The sequence below is a fragment of the Anabrus simplex genome, chromosome 2 (assembly GCF_040414725.1).
Source record: "Anabrus simplex isolate iqAnaSimp1 chromosome 2, ASM4041472v1, whole genome shotgun sequence".
NCBI classification, from domain to species: domain Eukaryota; kingdom Metazoa; phylum Arthropoda; class Insecta; order Orthoptera; family Tettigoniidae; genus Anabrus; species Anabrus simplex.
In genome coordinates, this window is record NC_090266.1 from 918,463,265 (window position 1) to 918,489,161 (window position 25,897).

The 25,897-nt window shown below is 40.9% G+C and overlaps 1 protein-coding gene across 1 annotated transcript in view; it reads left to right on the forward strand.

The window, feature by feature from the left end:
* The window catches only part of shep (alan shepard), a 775,961-nt gene that overhangs the window by 729,873 nt on the left and 20,191 nt on the right, over window positions 1–25,897 (forward strand). Inside the window, exon 9 of the mRNA XM_067139545.2 lies at window positions 17,513–17,611. Within this exon, the coding sequence (XP_066995646.2) occupies window positions 17,513–17,611 (99 nt within the window). The remainder of the gene's footprint in view (window positions 1–17,512; window positions 17,612–25,897) is intronic.

Sequence of the window (25,897 nt, forward strand, 5' to 3'; positions counted from 1 at the left end):
CGTGTGCCCTTGATCACATGGCCAACTCACCCGGTTTTATCTTAATTAAAGCCATGCTTGCTTCCTTCCCACTCCTAGCCCTTTCCTGTTCCATCATCGTCGTAAGACCTATCTGTGTCAGTGCGACGTAAAGAAGAAAGAGGAAAAATGCAACGAAAATGAAGTTGAGAACATTTGATTGCAACCATTCTTGAGTAGTTTGGAACAGAGTCCTATTTGTAACTCCAGTTCCTCCTACTGTACAAAGTTTGATTAAAGGGTTGTACAACAGAACAGTTCATGCATCTCTCCTGCAAACCATCTGTAATGCCAAATGATGAGCACTTTTTATTTTGACTGTTAAAGTGCTCTTCCATTGGGAAAACTTTTTTGTCAATAAAGAGAATTTTCTGATGACTTTGTTGCACGTACTGCTTAAGTAGGTCTCGGTTTCTTCATTGTCTCATTAGAAAAATCCCAGTGCTTTCAGACCAAGGTCACCCCCTGCAGGTGGGGGACGCACATGTAGAATACACCTGCGGTATCCCCTGCCTGTCGTAAGGGGCGACTAAAAGGGGCGACCTAGGCGCGGACATGGATTACGGTTTGATATAATGTGTTGGACCTCCTGTGGATGGGAGAGGCTGAATACATCCACCGGTAATCCCTGCCTGTCGTATAAGGTGAATAAAAGGGTCATGTGGCCACGGTCCTCTCTATTTTTTATTGTTTTTCCGAGGGTCAGTTGTAGACCATTTCAAAATTTTTTGTGCGCGTGCTGCTCGGCGATGGAGCTTCTACGTGTGCAACTACGCTCGAAAGCCCATGTCAGTGACCACCCAGGAAGCGGCGTGTGGGAGTGTCATGTACCCGGGCAGTAGTATCCGCCTGACAACACAGGTCCCTGCACAGCCGAATGCCAGGACATTAATTATATTTATTTATTTTTACTTATACTTCGTGCTCTGTACACGCTATGGGTAACATGCTATTGTGAGTGACTGGAGGAAGGTAGTCCTCGTGCTCATTGCCTCAGTCCTCCCGTATTAGGCATCGTCCAACATCGGACCCTGGGCAGTACCGGCTATGACCAGGTGGGTATTGCCTTGGCTGCTTGGTTCGGCTACAGAGACCCCTGATCGGAGTGGGTGGCATTCGGGGAGGATGATTTCAGGCATGGCGTCGAAACCACTTTCGCCTGCCACCTTGGGTAGTTCGCTACACGAGTCCTTAACATTTGATTCCCTAAGGGGGGCAACCCCTTGGGAACAAGTGCAGCGTATTAGTCTGGGTTCCAGCTTCCCTAGGTTCTTGGTTGCTACCAGAACCGATGGGCACGATTTCAAGCTGGTGAAATCGATTCTATTTAGTCGCCACATTGAAGGTGTATACGGTGAACTTGAGGACCTTAAGAAAATGCGCAATGGTGGTTTGCTTCTAAAGACGAGCACTGCGCTCCAAGTAGATCGGTTGCTTAAGTGCGACCACTTTGGCGACATCCCCGTCAGAGTGGAAGAGCACAAAACCTTGAATCTGGTGCATGGAGTTATTTTCCACCGTGATCTCGTTCTGAACACTGACAATGAATTGATGAAAGACATGAAGCACCGTGGTGTGACCCACGTCCGGCGTATCACATGCAAAGTCAACGGTGAAGACATTGCCACGGGTGCGTTCGTAGTCTCCTTCAAATCGTCAGTGTTGCCAGAGAAAGTCAACCTATCGTTGCGATGTGAGGCCGTACATTCTGCCTCCTATGCGATGCTATCAGTGCCAGAGATTCGGACACATGGTATCTCATTGTTCGAATCAGTCTGTGTGTGGTACATGTGGGGAAAGTAGCTCACGGCACGGAGGAGCGCACACCTCCGTACAAGTGCACTAACTGCTCTGGTCTTCATTCTCCTCGATCGGAACTGTCCGACCTATCTGAGTGAGAAGAAGATCCAGATCAAGACCCTGGAACACCCATCCAGAAGATCGCTGTGCCCAAGGCGGCATTTGCTCCTGGGAGCAACGCTGCAAAGAGAACGAACTCAAAGGCGGGTCCATCCCGGCCTTCGACCACCAATAAGACTGTGCCGGCTAAGAAACCTACGCCAGCACAGAAGGGGAAGAAGACAACGTCTCCTTTCCCCACAATGTCGGCGAAGGCCGCGCCTAAGCTGGCGGAGGCGGCATCATCGACCAGGGCTGGGAAATTACCTCCTAGCCCGTCTAAACAAGAATCGACGGCGGGGAAGAAGAGCGCCCTTACCAGGCGTTCTTCCACTTCTCCTACGAATGGGGCCTTATGCCCTCCACCTCGAGGGCCTGATTCTGCGCCATGTAGGTTTGGTAGCATTACGCTGCTTCTAACCTGAACCTCAGAAGTCCACACACACACACACACACACACACACACACACGCGCGCGCTCACTCTATGGCACTGTTACAGTGGAATTGTAACGGTTATGACGGGCATTTTGCTGAGCTACGTCAGCTCATTAGTGAATATGCAGCGAGTATAGTTTGTATTCAGGAGACAAACTTCAGACCAGGTCATCATACGGTCTTGAGAAGTTTCGGACTAGACTCGACAGAACGATATTATGCCCATTGGGCATCTGGTGGCGTGGGTATTTTTGTCCGTTCTGATACTTATAGCGAAGAGGTTCCTCTAAGGATCCCACTGGAAGCAGTTGCGGTGTGGGTACTGCTGCCTGTCATAGCAACAGTGTGTAACGTTTATTTTCCACCAGGCCAGCCTCTTAACATAAATGATGTCACTGATCTTATAGATCAGCTTCCCTTCCTCTTATTGGGAAATTTTAACGCCCATCACCCCATATGGGGCTCGGAGATGCCTTGCCCCCGGGGACGAGAGCTGGAAAGATTAGTAACAGAGCTGGATTTATGTATTTTGAACACAGGGGAATCAACTCACTTCAGTGTACGTTATGGCACATATTCTCGCATAGACGTAAGTCTATGCAGCCGAACGTTGGTTCCGCCGTTTTGGTGGAATACGCACGATGATCTCTGTGACAGACCATTTTCCCATCATCCTTACTTTGTTGAAACAAAACTCCGTCGAGGCTCCCCCTCGATGGATTCTTAAACATGCTGATTGGCCGAAGTACACATCACTAGCTGTCTTTGACAATATCAGGCAGACCGTCGGCGAGGAAATAACTTATATCACCCAAGTTATTCTTGCTGCTGCTGAGAAGTCCATTCTGTTCTTCTCGGGGACTCCTCGCCGAAAACTCGTTCCTTGGTGGAACGAAGATATAGCAGCAGCTATCAAAGAACGCAGTCGCGCTCATAAACTTTACTGTGGTCAACTTCGTAACATTTAAGAAACTCCGCGCTAACGCGCGAGATCTTATTCGCCAAAGTAAGAAGGCTTCGTGGGAGAGATATGTGTCATGTATGACGTCACATACTCCGTCATCTCAAGTGTGGACTAAGCTTCGACGTATTTCGGGTATTACAAGTAATGAAAATAATTTTATTTTCCGTATTGAAAGAATCTCAATAATAATATAAGAGAATTTATTGGACTCCAACCTATTCAATACTTTACAGGATGTTAACATTTTTTGTTAAACATCGTTAAAATGGAGACATGTTTCGCCCTCCATGTGGGGCATCATCAGTCATATCAAAGCACCTCAAAATTAAACCAGACGTCTGGTTGGAAATTATGAACATAATATGTAAGAAAGAATACATTAAAAAACACGTACAAAGTCCTATCCTAAAGGAAATAACAATAGACTAGTTACACATAGTAAAATACGCTAGTGGTTTCTTAATATTAAAATGAGGCCATCATATGCACAGTATAAAAATGAAAGTAATCAAAGTCTATATGATATTGAGTTCGATGGTAGTTCTACGTAGTATATACAAATGTTGGCAAAATAAAACACAATTTATAATTACTGTACACTTATTTATAATTGTTAAAATTGATGAGGTAAAACATTCCAATTTGTCTATTTGTAATTTGGCTCCAACCAAAATAATTCGCCCTAGGATTCATGAGGTAGTCAACTCAGTTGGTCACTCTCTATTTGAATGGAGTGCACAGTGCAAGTGAACAGCTTTTGTTGATTATAAAATGAGGCTGTGCTAAGACAGAGTTAAAACAACACCGGCTTCAAATGAAGATAGTTAAAAACATCATTAGGTTCTTCCTAGTTGACTAAAGGTTTGCGTATATTTTGTTGTTGAAGTGTGGGAAAGTCAGTTGTTGGTTGAATGGGCAACAGTCGAAAATGTTGTGCAGTGCAATAGGTGTTTGAGCTGTCCTACATGTGAGGGAAATCTGAAAATGGAGGATTTGTCTTAATTAGTTAAGTGAAATGACGGAAAAAGAGAAGAAAAGGGGAAATCATTGAGAAATGAAAGATGTGAAAGTTAAAACTTACCTTGAAAGCTGTTGAGCTGTTACCTAATTGTTAGGAGGTTTGTGGAGCACTGGCTGTCACTAATGTCCTGCTCCTCGTGTTGTACGTGTGACGTCTTAGAGGAGGGGAGTGGATTTGAGAAGGCGGGGCTGTGGGTATGTGATTGGCGCTTGGGGAGGAGTTGTGTGTATTGGAGGGAGAATAGGGGCGTGATGAGTTGAGCGGCTTAGTGGGGGTGCTTGGAGAGCTTGTTTTGAGGACGTTAACAAGTCTTTTGTCTTTCAGATTTAAACTATTGAGCGAAAATATTAATTGTTCGTAAAGAGGGCTTCGGTTGTCTATTGGATCATTTAAATTTTTATTCTTATTATATTTTTGGTCCAAAAAAATGTATAAATTTTCGAACTCGGTCATGAGCCTGCCTTTATCTAGTCTTTTTAAAATTTGGAGATCCTGTTCGATTGTGGTAAAGCTTTGTCCGGTGTCTTTCATATGGATGCTCATGGCTGAGTGTTTATTGTGCTTTTGGGCATTGAAATGTTCTGCATATCTAATTGCAAAGCTTCTACCAGTTTGACCGATATATGAACTGTTACATTCAGCACATTTGACATTACCAATATGTTCTCGAACATTCCCGCTAAAAAAACTATCGAAATCATACGAACTAATCTTTCTAAACACAGCACCTTAAGTCAGTTAGAAATAGAAGAATGCTTACAATTACTAACTTTCGTCCTTCATAACAATTACTTTACGTTCAATAATATGATATACAAACAAGAAGGTCTAGCCATGGGTGATCCCATTTTGGGAATACTCGCCGAAATTTATATGGACAACCTCGAAAATAGTAAAATAACAAACAGCATTAATGGTTTGTGTCTTTGGCTACGCTATGTCGATGACACACTAGCAATAATAGACAAAAGCTGCAACAATAGTGAAGACATACTAACTTACTTAAACAGCCTTGATAATTGCATCGAGTTTACTAAAGATCCAGGACCTGCCGGCCGGGTGTTCAGATGCCGGCACCAGAATCGCGTTTCTGTGGCTCCCAAGCCACATGGGTGTAGAGGGAAACGAGTTAGCAGATAAGGCCGCCTAGGAGGCAGTTATACTGCCCCCATTGCCTTTCAAGGTTCCAGCAGGTGATATTCGCTCTCAGCTGAGACATCTAGTTATGTCGCACTGGGAGATGGAGTGGCAGGCCACTCCTCTTCCAAATAAGCTGAGAGCGGTTAAAGGTACTACGAAGGTATGGAGGACTTCCCTTTGGACCTGTAGGAGAGAAGCAGTGGTATTATGTCGTCTTCGGATCGGCCACGGTATCCTGACTCACTCCCATCTATTGAAAGGAGAACCCCCTCCGGTGTGTACTTGCGACGATCATCTTACCGTGGTACACATCCTTACGGAATGTGTGGACCTGGTCGATCTGCGTTCTAGTCTTAACCTCCCGAGTACTATTTCCCTTATCTTGTGAGATGACGAGCAGTCAGCAGACCTCGTTATCCGCTTTATGAGGGATAGTTGTTTGTTTTATCATGTGTAATGATGTCCTTTGTCCTAGTGTATTTGTGTCAAATGTGCTTTTATCCCATTGACTTCATTTTAGTTTGTGTTGCGTATTTTAATGTGTTATTTTAACGTGCAACATAAATTATGTATATATCTGTACTACCAGGCAATGCCTTATTCCTTTGTTTCCTGTATTTTCTGTTATTTTATTAGAAAATAAGGCATTGTGAATTAGATCCACTGATTGTTTTAATCTCACACTCATTTTTCTTCATCACCATTTTTTTAACCCTAGTCAGTGGATACATTTTAAAATTTTAACTATCATATATCATGTCGTCCATCTCGTTCCATTAGGGGCTGATGACCTTCGATGTTAGGCCCCTTAAAACAACAAGAGTCGTCATCATCATCATCATCATCATCATCATCATCAGACCAAGGCCACTTATTAGCACCCTTGATGCTATTCATCTCTCTAGACAATTACCTTTTTTTTTTCCCCACAGGATTTTGCTGAATTCTTTGTTTCACAGCATCGATGAACTGTTGTGTCCTAGCAAACCTTGAAGGGCCCAAAAGAAGGTGGTCAGACATTTAGATGATATCAAAGGTGTCCAAAAGTTGTCTTTTCATCTTATATATGTAGTGCTGTTACTATGACAGGATTTTCATAATTTCCCCATTCTATGATTGTGACACATGAATTCATCAAAGCCCACATTAAGACGTCAGTACTGTACGGTGCGACACCGTCGTTAGCTGGTTCGGGTCCCATTGTTGGCTGTCAGGGTAGATGAGATGGTGGTATACAATTTGTAATAACTAGATTGCATGGCATATGGCACTGTTAATGGGGATTCCTCTGTCAGATGGAGGCATTAAGCCTTGAGCAGACCCCTTGGTGTTATTCGTCGTGAGTAGGGTAGGCTATGTGCTGATACTGTGCTTCACCTTCTCCGTATCTCGTTATCATAATAATCTCGCACTCAGACACGCAGACTAACAAACAACTGATTAGCAGACTTCAAACATTTGTGAACAGAAGTTTGAAGAATATCCTGAGGATATGGTGGCCACAAGTAATCTCCAATGAAGAACTATGGAAAAAAAACCATCAAACACCCATTGATATTGAGATGCGTCGTAGGAAATGGAAGTGGATCGGGCATACATTACGGCGAGATAAAGACAACATAGCAAGACAAGCCCTGGAATGGAACCCACAAGGTAGCAGGAGAAGAGGCAGACCAAGAAACACATGGAGGAGGAGTGTAATAGCAGAATGGATGGAGAAAGGAGGAAAGACCTGGACAGAGATCAGGACGATGGCGCAGAACAGAGTCCGGTGGCAGAAGTTCGTTGATGCCCTATGCTCCACTTAGGAGATACAGCAAATAAGTCAAGTCAAGACTCAGACACGCAGGCCACCCATGGACTTCGACCTCAGGCAAGCCGAATATGTCCTTGGATGCTCCGCCCACTAAATGCCATACTCTAAATAAAATAAAATAAAATAAATAAATAAATAAATAAATAAGGATCACTTTAGAGGTTAATGCAGACTGTTTACAAAAGATGTTCTCGGTATGTCACTCAATGGTAGCGCGAGAAAAATGGTGGATTCTGCAGGAACTTTGTGATAGTATTTATGGTCAGTTTGAAGATTACTGTACAGTGTTAAAAGATGAAGTTCTAAGTGTTCTTTCATTTGCTTGAGAAGTATGTAAGATGTGTATAGGTTGCAGCAAGCAGAGCATGTTTAAGTGTATCATTACTGGTTCAGGGAAATGTTGTAGAGCCTGGCTTGTGTATGTACTAACTGTATGCCTTGTTGATGTTTCTGTGGGATGTGTTTGACCCAGGAACAGTTTGCCTGCCAGTTGGCTCCTACTACACACATCCATGGCTACAAGAGTGACAACCAACATACAAGAGGCATCTCTGTGGTGAGGGTTTACACTGAATTCTCTTTAAAAACTACCAAATACAAGGGTGGGAATTTGACAGATGTGTTGGTTGTTTCTAGTAGTGAAGTGGTCCCCACTCCTGTTCAGTAATTGCATGTAGCTGTAGTGTTGTTGTAAATTTGAGCAGATTGTTTATTGTTGAGTGAATGAGATGAAAGACGATGGACAACATCCTTATGGCCATGAATTTCCTTCGAGATCTCAATGTTGTACGCTGGTCTGACTGAATGCAGGTGGGTCCTCTAAACTTGATGTGAACAAGAATGTTAGTCAGTGGGCAGGGTACTTCTTTGTGGCTACTCTCGCACTTAATGTTGATACATAGGGTCACATTATGCAATCCAAAACACAGAAAACCATTGTAGGACCCCTGCACACAGGTGCAACTAGGTGTGTAGTGAGGTGTCACAAACAGGGTAGGGGGTGGAGGACGTGGAAAGCTTCGGTGCAATTTCAAGTACACGGTCAACTTGAGAAGGTACTGTGATTTTCCTCATCTGATTTAGATACCATAAATAGCATTCATTTCTTAAATAACCCCCATTGTTTGAAGGAATAGTGATTTTTATTTAGAAGTTTCGGTGTGGGTGTTAGCGGGTGTAAACAAATGTTTGTGGAAAATTGGCCTAACATCATGTTACAATGGCCCATTCAGACTGATACAGATCAAGAAACTTGGGTTAATGAACCAGAAAATACAGGGAGCGTGAGGCCTTTCTACTTCTCATATGTGCAAATGATGTGATCAACAGGCAAGGTATCGTAGTGAAACAAAAGAAATGTGCACTTACTGATGACGAGGTACAGGTGCCTCTCTTACTTTGTTAAGCAGTTCCTTTTCATTTTCGATGTAGCCTGTAACTTCTTCAGTCCGTTAAAACTACTTCAGAATACGTACAATTAGAAAACTATTATTAACAGACTATATATTAATTAAAAACAGAATGCCTTGCTTCTTTCTTGAAAGATCATCATCAGACTCTATGCATCATCTCTGGCGTTACACCAGCTGACTTGTTTACTGGTAACTTCCTGTTGCATCATGATCGATCAATCAATCAATCAATCAATCAATCAATCAATCAATCAATCAATCAATCAATCAATCAATCGATCGATCATTACTGATCTGCATTTAGGGCAGTCACCCAGGTGGCAGATTCCCTATCTGTTGTTTTCCTAGCCTTTTCTTAAATGATCGAAAAGAAATTGGAAATTCATTGAACATCTCCCTTGGTAAGTTATTCCAATCCCTAACTCCCCTACCTATAAACGAATATTTGCCCCAATTTGTCCTCTTGAATTTCAGCTTTATATTCATATTGTGATCTTTCCTACTCTTAAAGACATCACTCAAACATATTCATCTACTGATGTCATTCCATGCCATCTCTCAACTAACAGCTCTTATCTTAACATACAAAATTAACATCTTTAACAGTCTAGCAACTTTACTTTCTTATTATCCTCCAATAGGAGTATTCAAGGAAACACATTTCTACTTCATTATAAAGATTGAGCTGTTTATCGCTCCACCCTCAACAGGTTTTGGGCGCATTGACTCAGTGCTCCAGAGAGTGTAATCTTGTGAACTTGTGACATGCAGCTTGATAATACGGTTTTAACCAAGGATATTAAGTTTATGTTAAACAAACCTACATTGATATCATCTTTTTACGATTTGTAAGAACAGTCAGGATCCTGATTATTCACCTTTCAAGTTTGAGTTTGGGGCTGATGATGCCCTAAAAATGGGCGAAACATGTCCCTTGTAACCTTTTATCATAAGATTTAATTCTTAATTTACTAGATCTCTTTGTATTGAATAGGTGGATATTAAAATAACACTCGTAACATACTTTGTATTTACATACCACTTAGTCGAGCAGCTCGTCTCCTTTCTTCCAAGTCTTCCCAGCCCAAACTTTGCAACATTTTTGTAACGCTACTCTTTTGTTGGAAATCGCCCAGAACAAATCGAGCTGCTTTTCTTTGGATTTTTTCCAGTTCTTGAATCAAGTAATCCTGGTGAGGGTCCCATACACTGGAACCATACTCTAGTTGGGGTCTTACCAGAGACTTATATGCCCTGTCATTTACATCCTTACTATAACCCCTAAATACCCTCATAACCATGCGCAGAGATCTGTACCCTTTATTAACAATCATATTTATGTGATCACCCCAATGAAGATCTTTCCTTATTTTAACACCTAGGTATTTACGGTGATCCCCAAAAGGAACTTTCACCCCATCAACGCAGTAATTAAAACTGAGAGGACTTTTTCTACTTGTGAAACTCACAACCTGACTTTTAACCCTGTTTATCATCATACCATTGCCTCCTGTCCATCTCACAACATTATCAAGGTCATTTTTCAGTTGCTCACAATCTGGTAACTTATTTATTACTCTATACAGAATAACATCATCTGCAAACAGCCTTATCTCTGATTCTACTTCTTTACACATATCATTTATATATATATATATATATATATATATAAGAAAACATAAAGTTCCAATAATACTGCCTTGAGGAATTCCCCCTCTTAATTATTACAGGGTCAGATAAAGCTTCACCTACTCTAATTATCTGAGTTCTATTTTCTAGAAATATAGCCACCCATTCAGTCACTTTTTTTTTTTTTTTTTTTCCTAGTCCAATAGCACTCATTTTTGCCAGTAGTCTCCCATGATCTACCCTGTCAAATGCCTTAGATAGGTCAATTGCAATACAGTCCATTTGACCTCGTGAATCCAGGATATCTGCTATATCTTGCTGGAATCCTACAAGCTGAGCTTCAGTGGAATAACCTTTCCTAAACCCAAACTACCTTCTGTCAAACCAGTCGTTAAATTCGCAATCATGGCTCCGGCAGCATGAGCTGTACTTGGGGCGGAAAAGAAATAACCTGTGACGCAACAGCTCCAAAGGGCCATGGACTACCAAGCGACTGCTGCTCGGCCCAAAGACCTGCATATTATGAGGTGTCATGTGATCAGCACAACGAATCCTCTCGGCCATTATTGTTGGCTTTCTAGTCCGGGGCCGTTATCTCACCGTCCTCTGTAATCACATAGGCTGACTAGACCTTGAACCAGCCCTCAGATCTAGGTAAAAATCCTTGACCTGCTTGCGAATTGAACTTTGATTGCCCAGGTAAGAGGCAGGCATGCACGCTACCATCACACCGCAGGGCCGGCTAGCTTTACTTCTAGTCTATGATTGATTATTATTATTATTATTATTATTATTATTACCGAGCTCGATAGCTGCAGTCGCTTAAGTGCGGCCAGTATCCAGTAATCGGGAGATTGTGGGTTTGAGCCCCACTGTCGCCAGCCCTGAAGATGGTTTTCCGTGGTTTCCCATTTTCACACCAGGCAAATGCTGGGGCTGTACCTTAATTAAGGCCACGGCCGCTTCCTTCCACTTCCTAGGCCTTTCCTATCCCATCGTCGCCATAAGACGTATCTGTGTCGGCGCGACGTAAAGCCCCTAGCAAAAAAAAAAAAAAATTATTATTATTATTATGATTATTATTATTATTATTATTATTATTATTATTATTATTATTATTATTATTATTATTATTTACATCCATCTAATTACGTATTAAGCAACAGCAGTTGCAGAGAAGGCTTCCGCCTACAAGTGGCCATGGCTGGTCCGTGGTCCAACAGCTTTGCACTCCGACCGACCAACTGAGCAGAGGAGGGGTGGCCATGATTCTACCGTGGCTCTATGCTCCTGCATTGAGGAGAAACATTTGGGAGAAAAATAACTGCTATTTATTTGTTTGTGAACACATTAGACCATGCCTTTCAGGTGGCATTGGGGCAGGCAGATTGCCAAATTTGAATTTGTTTTAAAATGTTGAAATTTGTAGGTAGGTTGCAATTACTTGACATTTATATCATCATAAAATTAAAATGGTCTTACAGATTAAAAACTGCATTAAATGCATTCACTTCACAAATTTTACAAAAATTTGCCTTTTGCAAAATAAAACAAGTCTGATATCATAGTTGTATATGAATCATGTACCTCTTCTTCTGATGCAGTATTATTACCTAGTTGTACTTCCTCCTAAAACAAAAATCACCACCACCACCACCACATCTTCACAATTCTTCATTCATTCAAAGATCCACTCATGATAGCAGAAGCAAATTGTAAATGACAGATGATGTAATTTTGGAGATTTTAGAAGCGAACACACACAAACAGGGAGAGAAGACATGAGCACTTAAATGCTCTGCAAAGTGATCTATCCAGTCAACAATGTGGTCAGTCTACGCTGTTACCTCGGCTTAATTAAAGAACTCTATTTTAACCTAGTGGAGTTAACAATGGTAATTTCTAATGTTATTTATACTGAATTAGTTTTGACTGTATGATGGTATGACACAGCCTACCAGCCTATTAACTCAGGATTCACTATAGACCTTGCAAGTAGTGTTCCTTGCTAGAGGATGTTTAACTTTTAGAATGTTTATTTTTTCTTCAACTTCAACTTCTGTCTCATGATATTTCTGTATTGCTTTTCTTTCTGTTGTTTTGTGTCCTAGTAGTTTCTCAGAGAAGCATGGTATGGTAGCTGCTTCTCAGGGTGACCACAATTTAAATCCCAGTCAATGCATGTGGGAGTTTTGAAATCAGATTCCATGATCACGACATCTGTCTTGAAATGTCACTAGGGACCTTAGAAAGTGGTGAATAAAATGCTTCATTATCAGTGAAAGAAATTTGTGTGGTGTGGTTATGAATGATGGTAAAAGTCAAGACAAGAAGATGTAAAGCAGTAGTAAGCTGAGATAATTTATTTTTAATTTTTAATTAATCATACAGTATAACAGTGTGTATTCACTTTGCCAGACTAATAACTCTGCTCAGAACTTGAGGCACGATGACGATGTATATGTTGAGCCGTAGCCCAAGGCTGGTTGGAAACTCGACATCTCTAAATAGTGTAGGAGCATGGTAATTTCCAGTTCCTTTCCTCTTGCTGCTATCTCAGTCACTTTCACACAGTACTGCAACTATCCCCAACTCGATACATGACAACATCCGGATACTGGATACTTGTGGATAGCGGAGGTTAAGTACATTGATAGATTTATTAACCACCAACAGGCTATTCCCAGTTACAGTTGGTAGCCCAGCATGCAATTCTTACATAGACTCTGGCGATAGTACAAATTTCATGACTAACTTGTACATTAGTTATAATTTACCTTTGAAGTATTAACACTTAGGTCCTCAAATAAGTAACAATTATTGATATTTGTTTCATTAAGTATTGATTGAAATAACATTCATATAACCCAAGTAATTAAATATCCTTTTTTAAATAACCATTACCACCATGTACACTAAAAAATTATTGTACATCTACAGTATTAACACATTTTCTCAAATAAATAAATAAATAAATAAACTGACTGACTGACTGACTGGACTGACTGACTGACTGGACTGACTGACTGACTGACTGACTGACTGACTTACTTTTGCTTTATTAAATAATGAACAAAACACTTCCTATAATTACATTACAATTTAACATTATTTGATAAATAAATAATACAACAGTTATTTCACAACTCTTTTTGTGAAATTTTTGATGTCTCTCCTCTCTCACGAACTCTTCCCATAAGGAAATAAATCTATGAGAAGGGGATGCCTATTTATGTGCATGCACAGAAGAAGGACCTGCTTCACTCAACGTCTTGAATGTCGCTCGTGCAGAACACTGCACTATGTGCTGTCCGCTTCGCCAGCCTGGCAGTTAAACATTGGCCCATTCAGTTTGAGATAATTGCAGTACAGTCTGCACACTGAATCCTACCAGAGATGGATCTGGGCTGATAGATCATGTAGAAATATAATATAGAAAATGCCTCAACATTTTTATTTAAATATTACATACAATAACAGAAACTGTTCCAGTCAAAACATTTGTGTAAGAAGCTTATTGAAAAGATACAAAACATTTTAGTACAATATTCTGAAAATCGTCTGATTATATCAAATATTCAAATATATTATATTCTAAGTTTCATGCAAATACCTATATTTATACAGTACATGTGAAAACAACTGATGAGCCCACTGCCACACCAGAGAAGAACACTGGTAATTTCATGAATGAAAAGGCCTAAAGACTTAAATATTTACTTAAATACACTGACTGACAGTGACAATGCAACACCAAGGAGGAGTGGTTCGAAAGGGATGAAAGTTGGGGAAAAAACAGAGACGGCACGGATGAATAATTGATGTTTATTTCAAACCGATATGCAGGTTACACAATGCGCATGGCATCGACTCAGTAGGATGTAGGACCACCGCGAGCGGCGATGCACGCAGAAACACGTCGAGGTATAGAGTCAATAAGAGTGCGGATGGTGTCCTGAGGGATGGTTCTCCATTCTCTGTCAACCATTTGTCACAGTTGGTCGTCCGTACGAGGCTGGGGCAGAGTTTGCAAACGGCGTCCAATGAGATCTCACACGTGTTCGATTGGTGAGAGATCCGGAGAGTACGCTGGCCACGGAAGCATCTGTACACCTCGTAGAGCCTGTTGGGAGATGCGAGCAGTGTGTGGGCGGGCATTATCCTGCTGAAACAGAGCATTGGGCAGCCCCTGAAGGTACGGGAGTGCCACCGGCCGCAGCACATGCTGCACGTAGCGGTGGGCATTTAACGTGCCTTGAATACGCACTAGAGGTGACGTGGAATCATACGCAATAGCGCCCCAAACCATGATGCCGCGTTGTCTAGCGGTAGGGCGCTCCACAGTTACTGCTGGATTTGACCTTTCTCCACGCCGACGCCACACTCGTCTGCGGTGACTATCACTGACAGAACAGAAGCGTGACTCATCGGAGAACAAGACGTTCCGCCATTCCCTCATCCAAGTTGCTCTAGCCCGGCACCATGCCAGGCGTGCACGTCTATGCTGTGGAGTCAATGGTAGTCTTCTGAGCGGACGCCGGGAGTGCAGGCCTCCTTCAACCAATCGACGGGAAATTGTTCTGGTCGATATTGGAACAGCCAGGGTGTCTTGCACATGCTGAAGAATGGCGGTTGATGTGGCGTGCGGGGCTCCCACCGCTTGGCGGCGGATGCGCCGATCCTCGTGTGCTGACGTCACTCGGGCTGCGCCTGGACCCCTCGCACGTGCCACATGTCCCTGCGCCAACCATCTTCGCCACAGGCGCTGCACCGTGGACACATCCCTATGGGTATCGGCTGTGATTTGACGAAGCGACCAACCTGCCCTTCTCAGCCCGATCACCATACCCCTCGTAAAGTCGTCTGTCTGCTGGAAATGCCGTGCGCAGCACAGCGGCGCATTTCACATCATGAGCATACCTCAGTGACGTCAGTCTACCCTGCAATTGGCATAAAGTTCTGACCACTCCTTCTTGGTGTTGCATTTGTTCTGTCAGTCAGTGTATTTAGCAATTGGTGAAATTAAATTATGGTTCTTTTCTGGAAACTTAATTTTTGAAGTAAACGATTGTTTAAAAACTTCAAATCAAGCCTGAACATACATTTTATCTTAATTTATTTTATTTTTATTTTTTAAATTCTTCCCTTAGCATCTGCAGGCTGGCACAAAGATAAAGATTACCATACAAATTTTGAATAGGCATGAGCCTGTTCATTTTTAGAAGTCAAATAAACAAGAACCAAGTGATAATTTTGTTCGGTCCGTATGTGTGGTTCCTAAAATTGAGATTGAACCTCCCTGTAGAGCTAGAATCGCAATGGTAGTGATGAAGGATTTTGAAAATCGGAACTGTTTACAGAAGTCTGCAAATTGTATTGGGATGGTGCCTCTCGCTCTGGTCATATCTGTGAAATATAGAAGTTCCCCTCTGCATTGATTCCTTGGGTTGATTGACGTGAGTCTCGGACCTTATGGTACAGTTTGCGATGTATCCTTGCGAAGAATTTGGGTTGTAGGCGAAAAATTGTATTCGCCGATTCCTGCCTTCACGGGAGAGACTGTGAACTTGTTGGTGTACATTGAATCTCTTGACCTCGCATGACGACGCGAGTAACGTAACAGTTCACCACGGGGACGTGAACTCTTTGTGGCCTGCTGATAACCTACCTCAATTCACTGCATCATAGTCCTTATTGCTTGTGTATTTCCCTTTGTATTTCTTCTAGCTCAATTCTCGGAAGCCTCAAGTCTCTTCTCTTTCCTCGCCTTGCGAATGTCTATCGGGCTTCGTCGGTTATGAATTGCCTTTCTTTCTTTTACATTTAATGCTGTAACACTTCATGAAATCTAGTCAGAAAACTGCCTTGCTGAATTTATTTGATAATAGAAAAATCTTGCAAGAGGTGATATATTGTAACTGCACCTCCCATTTAGAACCAAACAGACCCAAGCCCTTGAACTTCATATCTGTATATACCACATCATTTGGGATATGTGCAGGTAGAGGATGTTTGCCCAGTTGTACTTCATCTTAAAACAATAATCAGCACCACCATCACTATGTGCAAGTAGCAGGCTCCTCTGACCATCATATCAGCATCACTAATAAACTTACTTGAAATTTTATTTGGTGGTATTATCTAGAGTGGACCAGGCTAGTTGGCCGTGCGGTTAGGGGCGCGCAGCTGTGAGCTTGCATCCGGGAGATAGTGGGTTCGAAACCCACTATCGGCAGCCCTGAAGATGGTTTTTCGTGGTTTCCCATTTTCATACCGGGCAAATGCTGGGGCTGTACCTTAATTAAGGCTTCCTTCTTATTCCTAGGCCTTTCCTATCCCGTCATTGCTATAAGACCTATCTGTGTCGGTGCAACGTAAAAGCAAATAGTAAGAAATGTCCTGAGTGGGTTTATCAGACTCGGGCAGGTTGAGGTGTTCATGATGATGAATTTCTGATCGACTTAGCACTAACAGGTTTAAATGACATGTGTAAAATTACTAGACAGTGTAGGATTATTCGATATCACGAATTGCAAGATATTTTGTGAAACTTTCACAAATCTACCAGTAGAAATCAAAAAGCACTTTCTACCTTACAATTTATAAGAATTCGTGAAAATAAGAGGTCTAGTAGTTATCACTTGAAACAGTGAATTAAAACAAGAATTTCTTGTCATTACTTGCCGTTTTATTCAGCAATAAGCAACTGAAGTATTTTACCCTTCCATGTCTCCTGTGCATCAACATATACCCTGCGATAAAAAACTCGCTAGTATTAAAGACTGAATGATGGATGAGAGACCTGCATTTGTTATTGCAATTATTAGCCCTGAAGGCTGAAGGGGCATGATTGATGATGGGTATAGATGCTTGCCTGTAAATCATTTTTAACTTGATAGTGTTCACATGTGTTTATTGAATATTTTTTTCAAATATCCATTCTTAATTTTATCTAAAATCCTGTGTTGGTAACAGTTTATATGATGATGTTCTTTCGATGAATGAATGAATGAATGAATGAATTATTATCTAAGAAAAGTGCTATATAATTATTGAACTCGTGTATTATATTTTTATATATATATATACATACAAATGTTCTTGATTGATCTTGATCTTGAAACTAAGTTTTAGATCACATACTGTATTATGATAAGACTTGTTTCCTTCCTTGTAGATGATGCCATCTGCTGACCCTAGTTCAGTACAGTACAGCTCATTGATTCCACAACTTCCTACTCACATGTCAGCGCTACAAATTGGCACTGCAGGATCTGTAAGTATGACCTCTGACTTGCCTTTCATACTTCCCACTTTCTTCTTCAGATGTTGACAAGTGATGTTATCTTCTTGCAGATAAACAGTACATTATTATTATTATTATTATTATTATTATTATTATTATTATTATTATTATTATTATTCAGATAACCTTTTTGAGGGTTCGACAAATCAACTTTGGTTACTTTTCTTTGCATTTAACTTTCTTCGTTTCCAAACTTCCTTCATTTTCTGAGAATGTTGTTCCTTTTTCTCTTCAGTCCATTTTCTTCCAGTTGTTAATTTCATTCTCTCCTGAAATCCTGTTTTTCGTGTTACTTCTCTGAAACGTGTTCTGTTTTCTATCATATCTATTTTAATTCCAGCGTTTTTCATATCGTTTTCAATTTCAATGAACCAGGTTGGCTTGGATTTGTAACCGTTCAATAAGTTGACGATTTGTTTAATTAGTCTATTGTTATTCATTCTATAAATGTGTCCAAAAAACTGGAGTCCTCTTTTCCTCATTAGAGTTGTCAGTTTTTCAACTTTTAAATATAACTCTCTGTTTGATCGTAGTGTAAATTCAGCACTGTTGTTTCTTATAGGTCCCAGTATTTTTCTCAAAATACTTCTTTCAACTTTTTCTAATTTTTCAAGATCCCCAATTCTTGTAAGTCTGAAGAGTTTCTGCTGCAATAAGATTTCTGGCAGAGCCACTGTTTGATAATGTCTTAATTTCAAGTTCCAGGGTAGAGATTTCTTATTGTATGTATTTTTTGTCATATGAAACATCCTTTCCGTTTTGTTTACACTTATATCTATAGCTACCTTTTCTTGTTGGTTGGTTATCCATTCTCCCACGTATTTAAAGCCATCTGTCTAAGATATCATGTTATTGTTAATTGTGATATTTTGAGAGGCATTAATGATGTTTGTCATGAACTTTGTTTTTTCAAATGATATTTGCAGTCCTATTTTGGCCGCTTATTTCTGTAATTCTTGTGTTTGTTCTTGAGTAATTATCTAATGAATTATTATTATTATTAATGCAAAGTAATTTCCAGTATCAGTTTCTGACTTTCAGGATTGTTCTGAGGCTGGTACTTAGAGTGGTTGACATTACAAGGATTACTCCACAATTTCAGTTGTAATGTGCGAGTATTCTATATTTTACAAACATCTGGGGAATTATTTTGCTGTAAGAATTGGCATACAATGTAGAAGCTTCATGTGTGTTAGTACATAATGCTCCATCATAAGTAGAAGAAATATTTCAAAAGCACCAGTACGTTTTTAGCTAGTTTCTCCCTCACTACTACATACACATACTGAGCAAGTTGGCTGTGTGGTTAGGGGTGCATTCGCGAGATAGTGGTTTCTGACCCCACTGTCCACAGCCCTGAAGATGGTTTTCCATGATTTCCCATTTTTACACCAAGCAAATGCTGGGGCTGTGTGTTAATTAAGGCCATGGCTGCTTCCTTCCCACTCCCAGCCCTTTCTTGTCCCATTGTAGCCACAAGACCTATCTGTGTCAGTGCAACGTAAAGCCAATTGTAAAAAATAAAAGAAAGAAGAAGAAGAAAAAGTAATTTATCTGGTCTAGATGAAACCAGAAGAGATCTGGATTATCGAAAATCCAGATAATCCAACAAGCTACATAATCTATACAAACCTTCGTTTTGACACAAGAAATAAAGCAACACTCTTTAGGCTCTTAAAATCAATACTATTCTCTTTTTACTTCCAGAGATAGTGTGCAAGTTTCTTTCCCTTCAAATTTGTGTGATATTTGAGCATAGCACGTGTGCGTAGGCATCTCGCCATCACCACTTCAGCTGAAGTAGTTCCAATTTACAATCGCTGTAGAACGTAGACTCAAAACACAATAATGTTATTGATTTTACATCCCACTAACTACTTCTTTTTAGGTTCTTGTTGATGCCGAGGTGCTGGAATTTTTTCCTGCCAGAGTTCTTTAACATGCTAGTAAATCTACCGACACAACGCTGACGTATTTGAGCACCTTCAGGTACCACTGTCCTAAGCCAGGCTCAAACCTGCCAAGTCGGGCTCAGAAGGCCAATGCTCTTACCATCTGAGCTACTCAGCCTGGCGCTCAAAACATAAACGAGCCGTACAGTTTCTTAACTCTCAAGCCTGGGACCGACAGTTTCTACGTTACCTGCAGTGACAACACAACAGTTTCGTGTGCCAAGGGACATGCCCATTTTCTCACTGGAAACAAAATCCAATCATAAAGTGGAAATCCAGATTAACAAGGACCAAATAAATGAGGTTTTTCTGTATTTCAGGCGAGTTAAATATGTGACATGAATCGTGTAGCTGTTAAGTTGCGTTAGGGAGATAGTGGGTTTGAACTCCATTCTTGCAAGTCCTAGCATTTTCTGTGGTTTCCCAATGCAATGCCCACAGCCACTTTCTTCCACTTAAGCTCTTCCCTACCTCAGTGTTCCTGTATATTAGTGTGAATTTTAACAGCTAACAAAAGTAGAGAAGTATTAATCATCTGTTTGACATTCCACATCCTAACAGCTGAAAACTCAATTTGAAGTTTATATATGAAAAGAGACAGACAAGTGAAGTCACATGCTGAAAGATGGGAACACGAGTGATGTGTGTGGGAGGAGAGTGTGATGCTCTCATCTGCTTCCCAACTTCACCAGGAGAGTGGGCCATCTCGCTAGACCTACACAGTATTTTCTTAATTATTCGTACTTCAAGTCGAGCAACATACACTGACATTCCAAAACTCATGGGATAGGGGTCTAAGCCCTCCTCTAGCTCGGCCAAGTGCAGGAACTCATTGTGGTATCGATTTCACACGTGGAAGAAACATCTGTGGAGAGAGTCTCAGCCATAATTACCCACAACTCCCTGCTATTTGTAGCTGGAGAGTCCAGGATGTGAATGGACCTCACCACCACATCCCATAAATGCTCAGGTGAGCGAGGTGGCTACAGCAGTCACTGAAACTCTCTAAACAACTTGCACCCCATGACACTCTGCATTACCCTGCTGGAACATCTCATTGTTGTAGAGGTACGTGAAGTCCTTGAAGGGCTGCAAGTGGTCACCAAGCAGTTCAGTGTAGCAGTCACTGGTCAGCAACCTGTATTGGCAGATCACGTTCAATTTGTATGGTGCCTTGTTGACAACTTGGGTCCATGGCTTCGTGAAGGCTGTGCCATACCCGAACATTACCATCAGTTAGAAACAATAGAACAGTGACTTGTCGGATAAAGCTACATGTCGCCTGCCTTCCAGGGTACAATTAGCAACATCACACACCAAAGTGAGATGCTTTGCCCGGTGTCCTGGTGTTAATAGGAGCACTCTGGTGGGTCTTCTTGCACCGGTTAAGTTGGCCGTGCGGTTCGGGGCGCGCGGCTGTGATCTTGCGTCCGGGAGAGTGGGTTCGAATCCCACTGTCGGCAGCCCTGAAGATGGTTTTCCATGGTTTCCCATTTTCAAACCAGAAAAATGCTGGGGCTGTACCTTAATTAAGGCCACAGCCTCTTCCTTCCAACTCCTAGGCCTTTCCTACCCCATGGTTGCCATAAGACCTGTGTGTGTCGGTGCATATAGTCACTCTTTCAAGGCAGCATGTAAGGCAGCAGTCCATTAGCACTGAGTTGGCTGTGTGAAGCTGTATGCTTGAATTTGGAAGATTGTAGGTTTGAACTACACTGCAGGCAGCCCTGAAGATGATTTTCTCTGATTTCCCCATTCTTAGCCTATTTTTATGTAGGCAAAAACATAAAGAAGAGTTGTACATCTTTCTGCTGCTATAAAGGGGATGAGAGAGTCGCTACATCATCTTAAATCACTGTTGTTCTCTTTTTCTTTTGACCAACTGTGGACTGCATTGAACTTTCTTCTCTTCTCTTCTCTTCTCTTCTCTTCTCTTCTCTTCTCTTCTCTTCTCTTCTCTTCTCTTCTCTTCTCTTCTCTTCGGAAAACCTCTTAATTCTTCTGCTTCTCACCTTTCTCCTCTTCGCAGATGATCCATATAGGCCTCCGTTTTCGTGGTTTCTCTTCAAATGACTTTAGACTGTCGACTCTTCTTCTGAACTCTTCTATTGAGCATCATCTACAGTGTAATTCAAATTTCTTGACCTCTTCTACCCACTTGCAGGTGGCCTTGAACCCCATGATATATTTGAAGATCTTGGTCAGTCACTTGTCATGCATTCTTACCAGGTGTCCATAGAATTTCATTCTTCATTTCTGCATTGTGTCCGGGACCTTTACAGTGTACTTGTAGAGCTTATCATTTCTCCTTTTCTTCAAAGTCCCCTCAGTAGTCTTCTGCGATCCCAGAATTTTCCTCAGAATCTTCCTTTCCTTCCTCTTGAGTTTGCTGGGCTGAGTGACTCAGATTGTTGAAGCGCTGGCCTTCTGACCCCAACTTGGCTGTTTTGATCCTGGCTCAGTCCGGTGGTACTTGAAGATGCTCGAATACGTCAGCCTCATTACATGTAATAAATATCATTTTTGGTCCGTATTGATGATATTAGATTGAAATAATAACATTAAGTTATTTATTAGACCACCTAATCAATACAAAATCGTCTTGGATGATTAGCTAACAAATTTATGTAAATCATCCAAGACGATTTTGTATTGATTAGGTGGTCTAATAAATAACTTAATGTTATTATTTCAATACGTCAGCCTCATGTCGGGAGATTTACTGGTGCGGGACTAAATTCCGGCACCTTGGCGTCTCTGAAAACCGTTAAAGTAGTTTGTGAGATGTCAAAGCCAGTAACATTATTATTATTATTATTATTATTATTATTATTATTATTATTATTATTATTTCCTTGAGTTCATGCAGCTCCCCTTTTTTATTTAAAATAAGGCATTCTGAAGCATGCAATCCTGGTTTTATTACCGAGTTATAATGTCGGATTTTGGCCTTGTAGGATATTGCCGGTTTGTTATAGGCCTACCTGTTCTGTGTTAGTTTGCAGGCCAGATCTAATTTTCTTGCTCTTACCTTGTTTGCCTCTTTATCCAGTCCATTGAGTTGCATCCATTCACCCAAGTATTTGAACTTGTCTGTCCTTTTAACCTTTCCATGTTTTACCTCCATATACCTCTCATTTTGGTGCTTGAACTCCGTATATTCAGTCTTTTCATAAGAGAATTTAAGACGCACATTTTCAGCGATTTCATGAAAAATCTCCTGTACCATCTTCTCATTTTTGGCCAAATACTTCATTTCTAGGTTCTGTCCTTTCTTCCCTAACTGTATTCCACTTATTCCTTCCAATTTCAGAGCTTCTTCCCAGGTTTTCATTATTTTCTCCAGTTCGATGTTGAAGAGGATCAGGGATAATCCGTCTCCTTGTCTGACCCCTGTTGTTACTTCAAACGGAGCAGAGATTTCTCTGAAGAACTTTACTTTCAAGCTGGTGTTGTCAGTGTTAGTTTGATGATTTCTCTAGTTTTCTTGTGAATTTCCCACTCCTCTAAGACACCAAATAACTTCTGTCTATCAATTTAATCTTGTGCATTTCTGAAGTCAACTAAGATGTCCGCTTTGTTCTGGCTCCTTATCGTTCTTGTTCTCAGAATGCTTTTAAGGTTGAACATCTGTTCCGTGTACAACCTCCCATTTCAGAAACCAGCTGGGTATTCATCAATGAGGTGATCAGCTTGACCTTCAGCTCTGTTTAGCAAGGCTTTAGAGATTATCTTATAGGCAATTTGAAGTAGAGAGATCCCTCTGTAGTTTTTCAGGTTCATTCGGTTACCTTTCACGTGGAGCGGGTGTGTGAGCACACACTTCCAGTTATTCGGGATCTGTTCAGTTTTCCATATGTTTTCATTAAGGTGGTGGATTCTTTCTGCAATAATTTCTCCTCTGATCTGCAACATTTCTGCCATAATGCCATCTTCACCTGGTGTTTTTTTTTTTTTAAATCTTTGAGCTCCTTGATTATCTGCTTGAATCTCGTCAAGGTTTGGTGGTTTGGAATCTGGAATGTCATGAAAATGTTTCCATGCATCTAATCTTTCCAGAGTTTCTTCTCATTTTAGCAGCGTTTTAAAATAGTCTGCTAAGAGCTGGCAGTTTTCTTTATTGTTAGTAACTATACTTCCATCTGTTCGCTTGAAGTAAAGACTTGGTGGTTGGTATCCCTATAGCTCCTTTTTGATGGTTCTGTAAAACTCCCAAATGTTGTTCTTTTTTAAACTCTTCTTTCTCCTTTTCTATCCTATTTCTATCATATTTTCTCTTCTTGCCTCCTATAATCTTGTCCATTCCCTTCCTTTCATTCCTGAAGTCTTCCCATTCTTCCTTGGTCTTATTGGAATTCCACCTCTTCCAGGATTTTAATCTTCTTTCAAGTGCTTCATCACACTTTTCATTCCACCACTTGTGCTTCCGTTTTCTTGGAGGGGTCCCCAAACTTTTAGATGCTTTGATCAAGGATTCACCAATCTCTTCCGAGCTCTTCATCTCTAGGTCAGACAGGTTTTCAAGATACTTTATTCTGCTCCAATGTCTCTGTATGGATTCTGGGCTTCTTGCTGGCTCTCAGTTTGGGTCAGTCTGCCTGGAATTTTACTTAGATCTCTGAGAGGTAGCCGTCTGATTGATGTTGGTGCTCTTTCTTACATTGACATTCAGAATTTTTTCGATTTCCGGCTGTTATTGCAACATGGTCGATCTGGAACTCCCTTAGCATCTTGTTTGGAGAGATCCATGTTTTCTTGTTCCTTGCATGGGCTTTGAAAAATTATTTTAAGGTTGTATTGTCTACAGACTGCAATAAGTCTTTCACCATTTTTATTAGTTCATCTCTGTGCGGGTAGTCCCCCACGATTGTTCTGTACTTCTTTTCCCTACCAACCTGAGCATTGAAGTCACCGAGCATGATTTTTGCATGATGTTGACGGATTTTGGAAGCTGCATCTTCGAGAGTTCCCAAAAGTCATCCACCTTTTCTGGGTTTCTCATATAATCTTCATTTATAGGGGCAAATGCGTTGATGATTGTATAAGCTTTATTACTTCACCACCGGGCGTGCGGCTGTGAGTTTGCATCCCACTGTCGGCAGCCCTGAAGATGGTTTTCTGTGGTTTCCCATTTTCACACCAGGAAAATGCTGGGGCTGTACCTTAATTAAGGCCATGGCCGCTTCCTTCCAACGCCTAGGCCTTTCCTATTCTATCGTCGCCATAAGACATATCTGTGTATATGCGACGTAAAGCCACTATCAAAAAAATATTTCTTGACCTGAAGGAGAGGAGCGAGATCCTCTCTGATGGTGAAGTGGAATTGATGATGGACTCCATTACGCTCCTTTTCACCACAAAGGCTGTCCCTAGGATTATTATGCTGGAGCTGTTATATTGAGAAACCCACTTTCCCACTGTCTAAGGGTCAGGAAACGTGAAGATCTGTCAAAAACGGCACAAATACAATACTTCCTTCACTCCTGTCTTCATTCAGAAGTAAAAAATAGAACTCAGACCAAGGAGAGTGAGACTCCAAGCCGACAAATTGCATTCAAAGTTACTTTAACTTGAGATGAACTGCGTACATACTGATAATTAGGTAGTAGTATGCGATTTCTTTAAGCATGTGATTCAGATTTTACATTTCTATGAAAGACTTGGTTGAAATGTTTTGTATTTCAGGGAATGATTTTGTCAAGTTATCTACAATTGAGTCGGTTAATTCTAAAACTCAACATGTCCAGAAAAATTTAAAAATGAGATATTGTTTGTTTCATAATCTCTTGGGCCCTCTGTATGATATGTAGTAATGTTCTGTTCCATAACTTGACATGTCCAAAGTAACCTGGTAACAGAAGGAAGTTTATTGCTGTAAGAAAGGTTTGCTGTTTATGCATAGTTCATTGTATCAACAGTGACTTCCTTTTGTTATAGAGAAGCCAGTGTGCACACTCACATAGCTTTTATAACTAGTGAAATGGTTGAACAAGAGATTAGTCTGTGAAAACAGCATTTATAGTTGCCGAGCAAGGACATAGTAGGAAAAGATCAAAAGGTGTATGCACATGGAAGAAAAATAGAAATAAATGAGAGAGGTGAGCACTGTATCTATGATATTTCATTTCATTAGACCAGCCTGAAACTTAAAATCATGAATGAATCAAAAGCAACATTTTCCTTAGGGTATCAAAATTATTACAATTGTTACTTATTTTGGGCATTCCTCAAAATCTGTTCTGAAGAAACCAAACTGCAGCCATCCATCCAGATTCGATTTCAATTGTATTGATCTTGGGGTGCA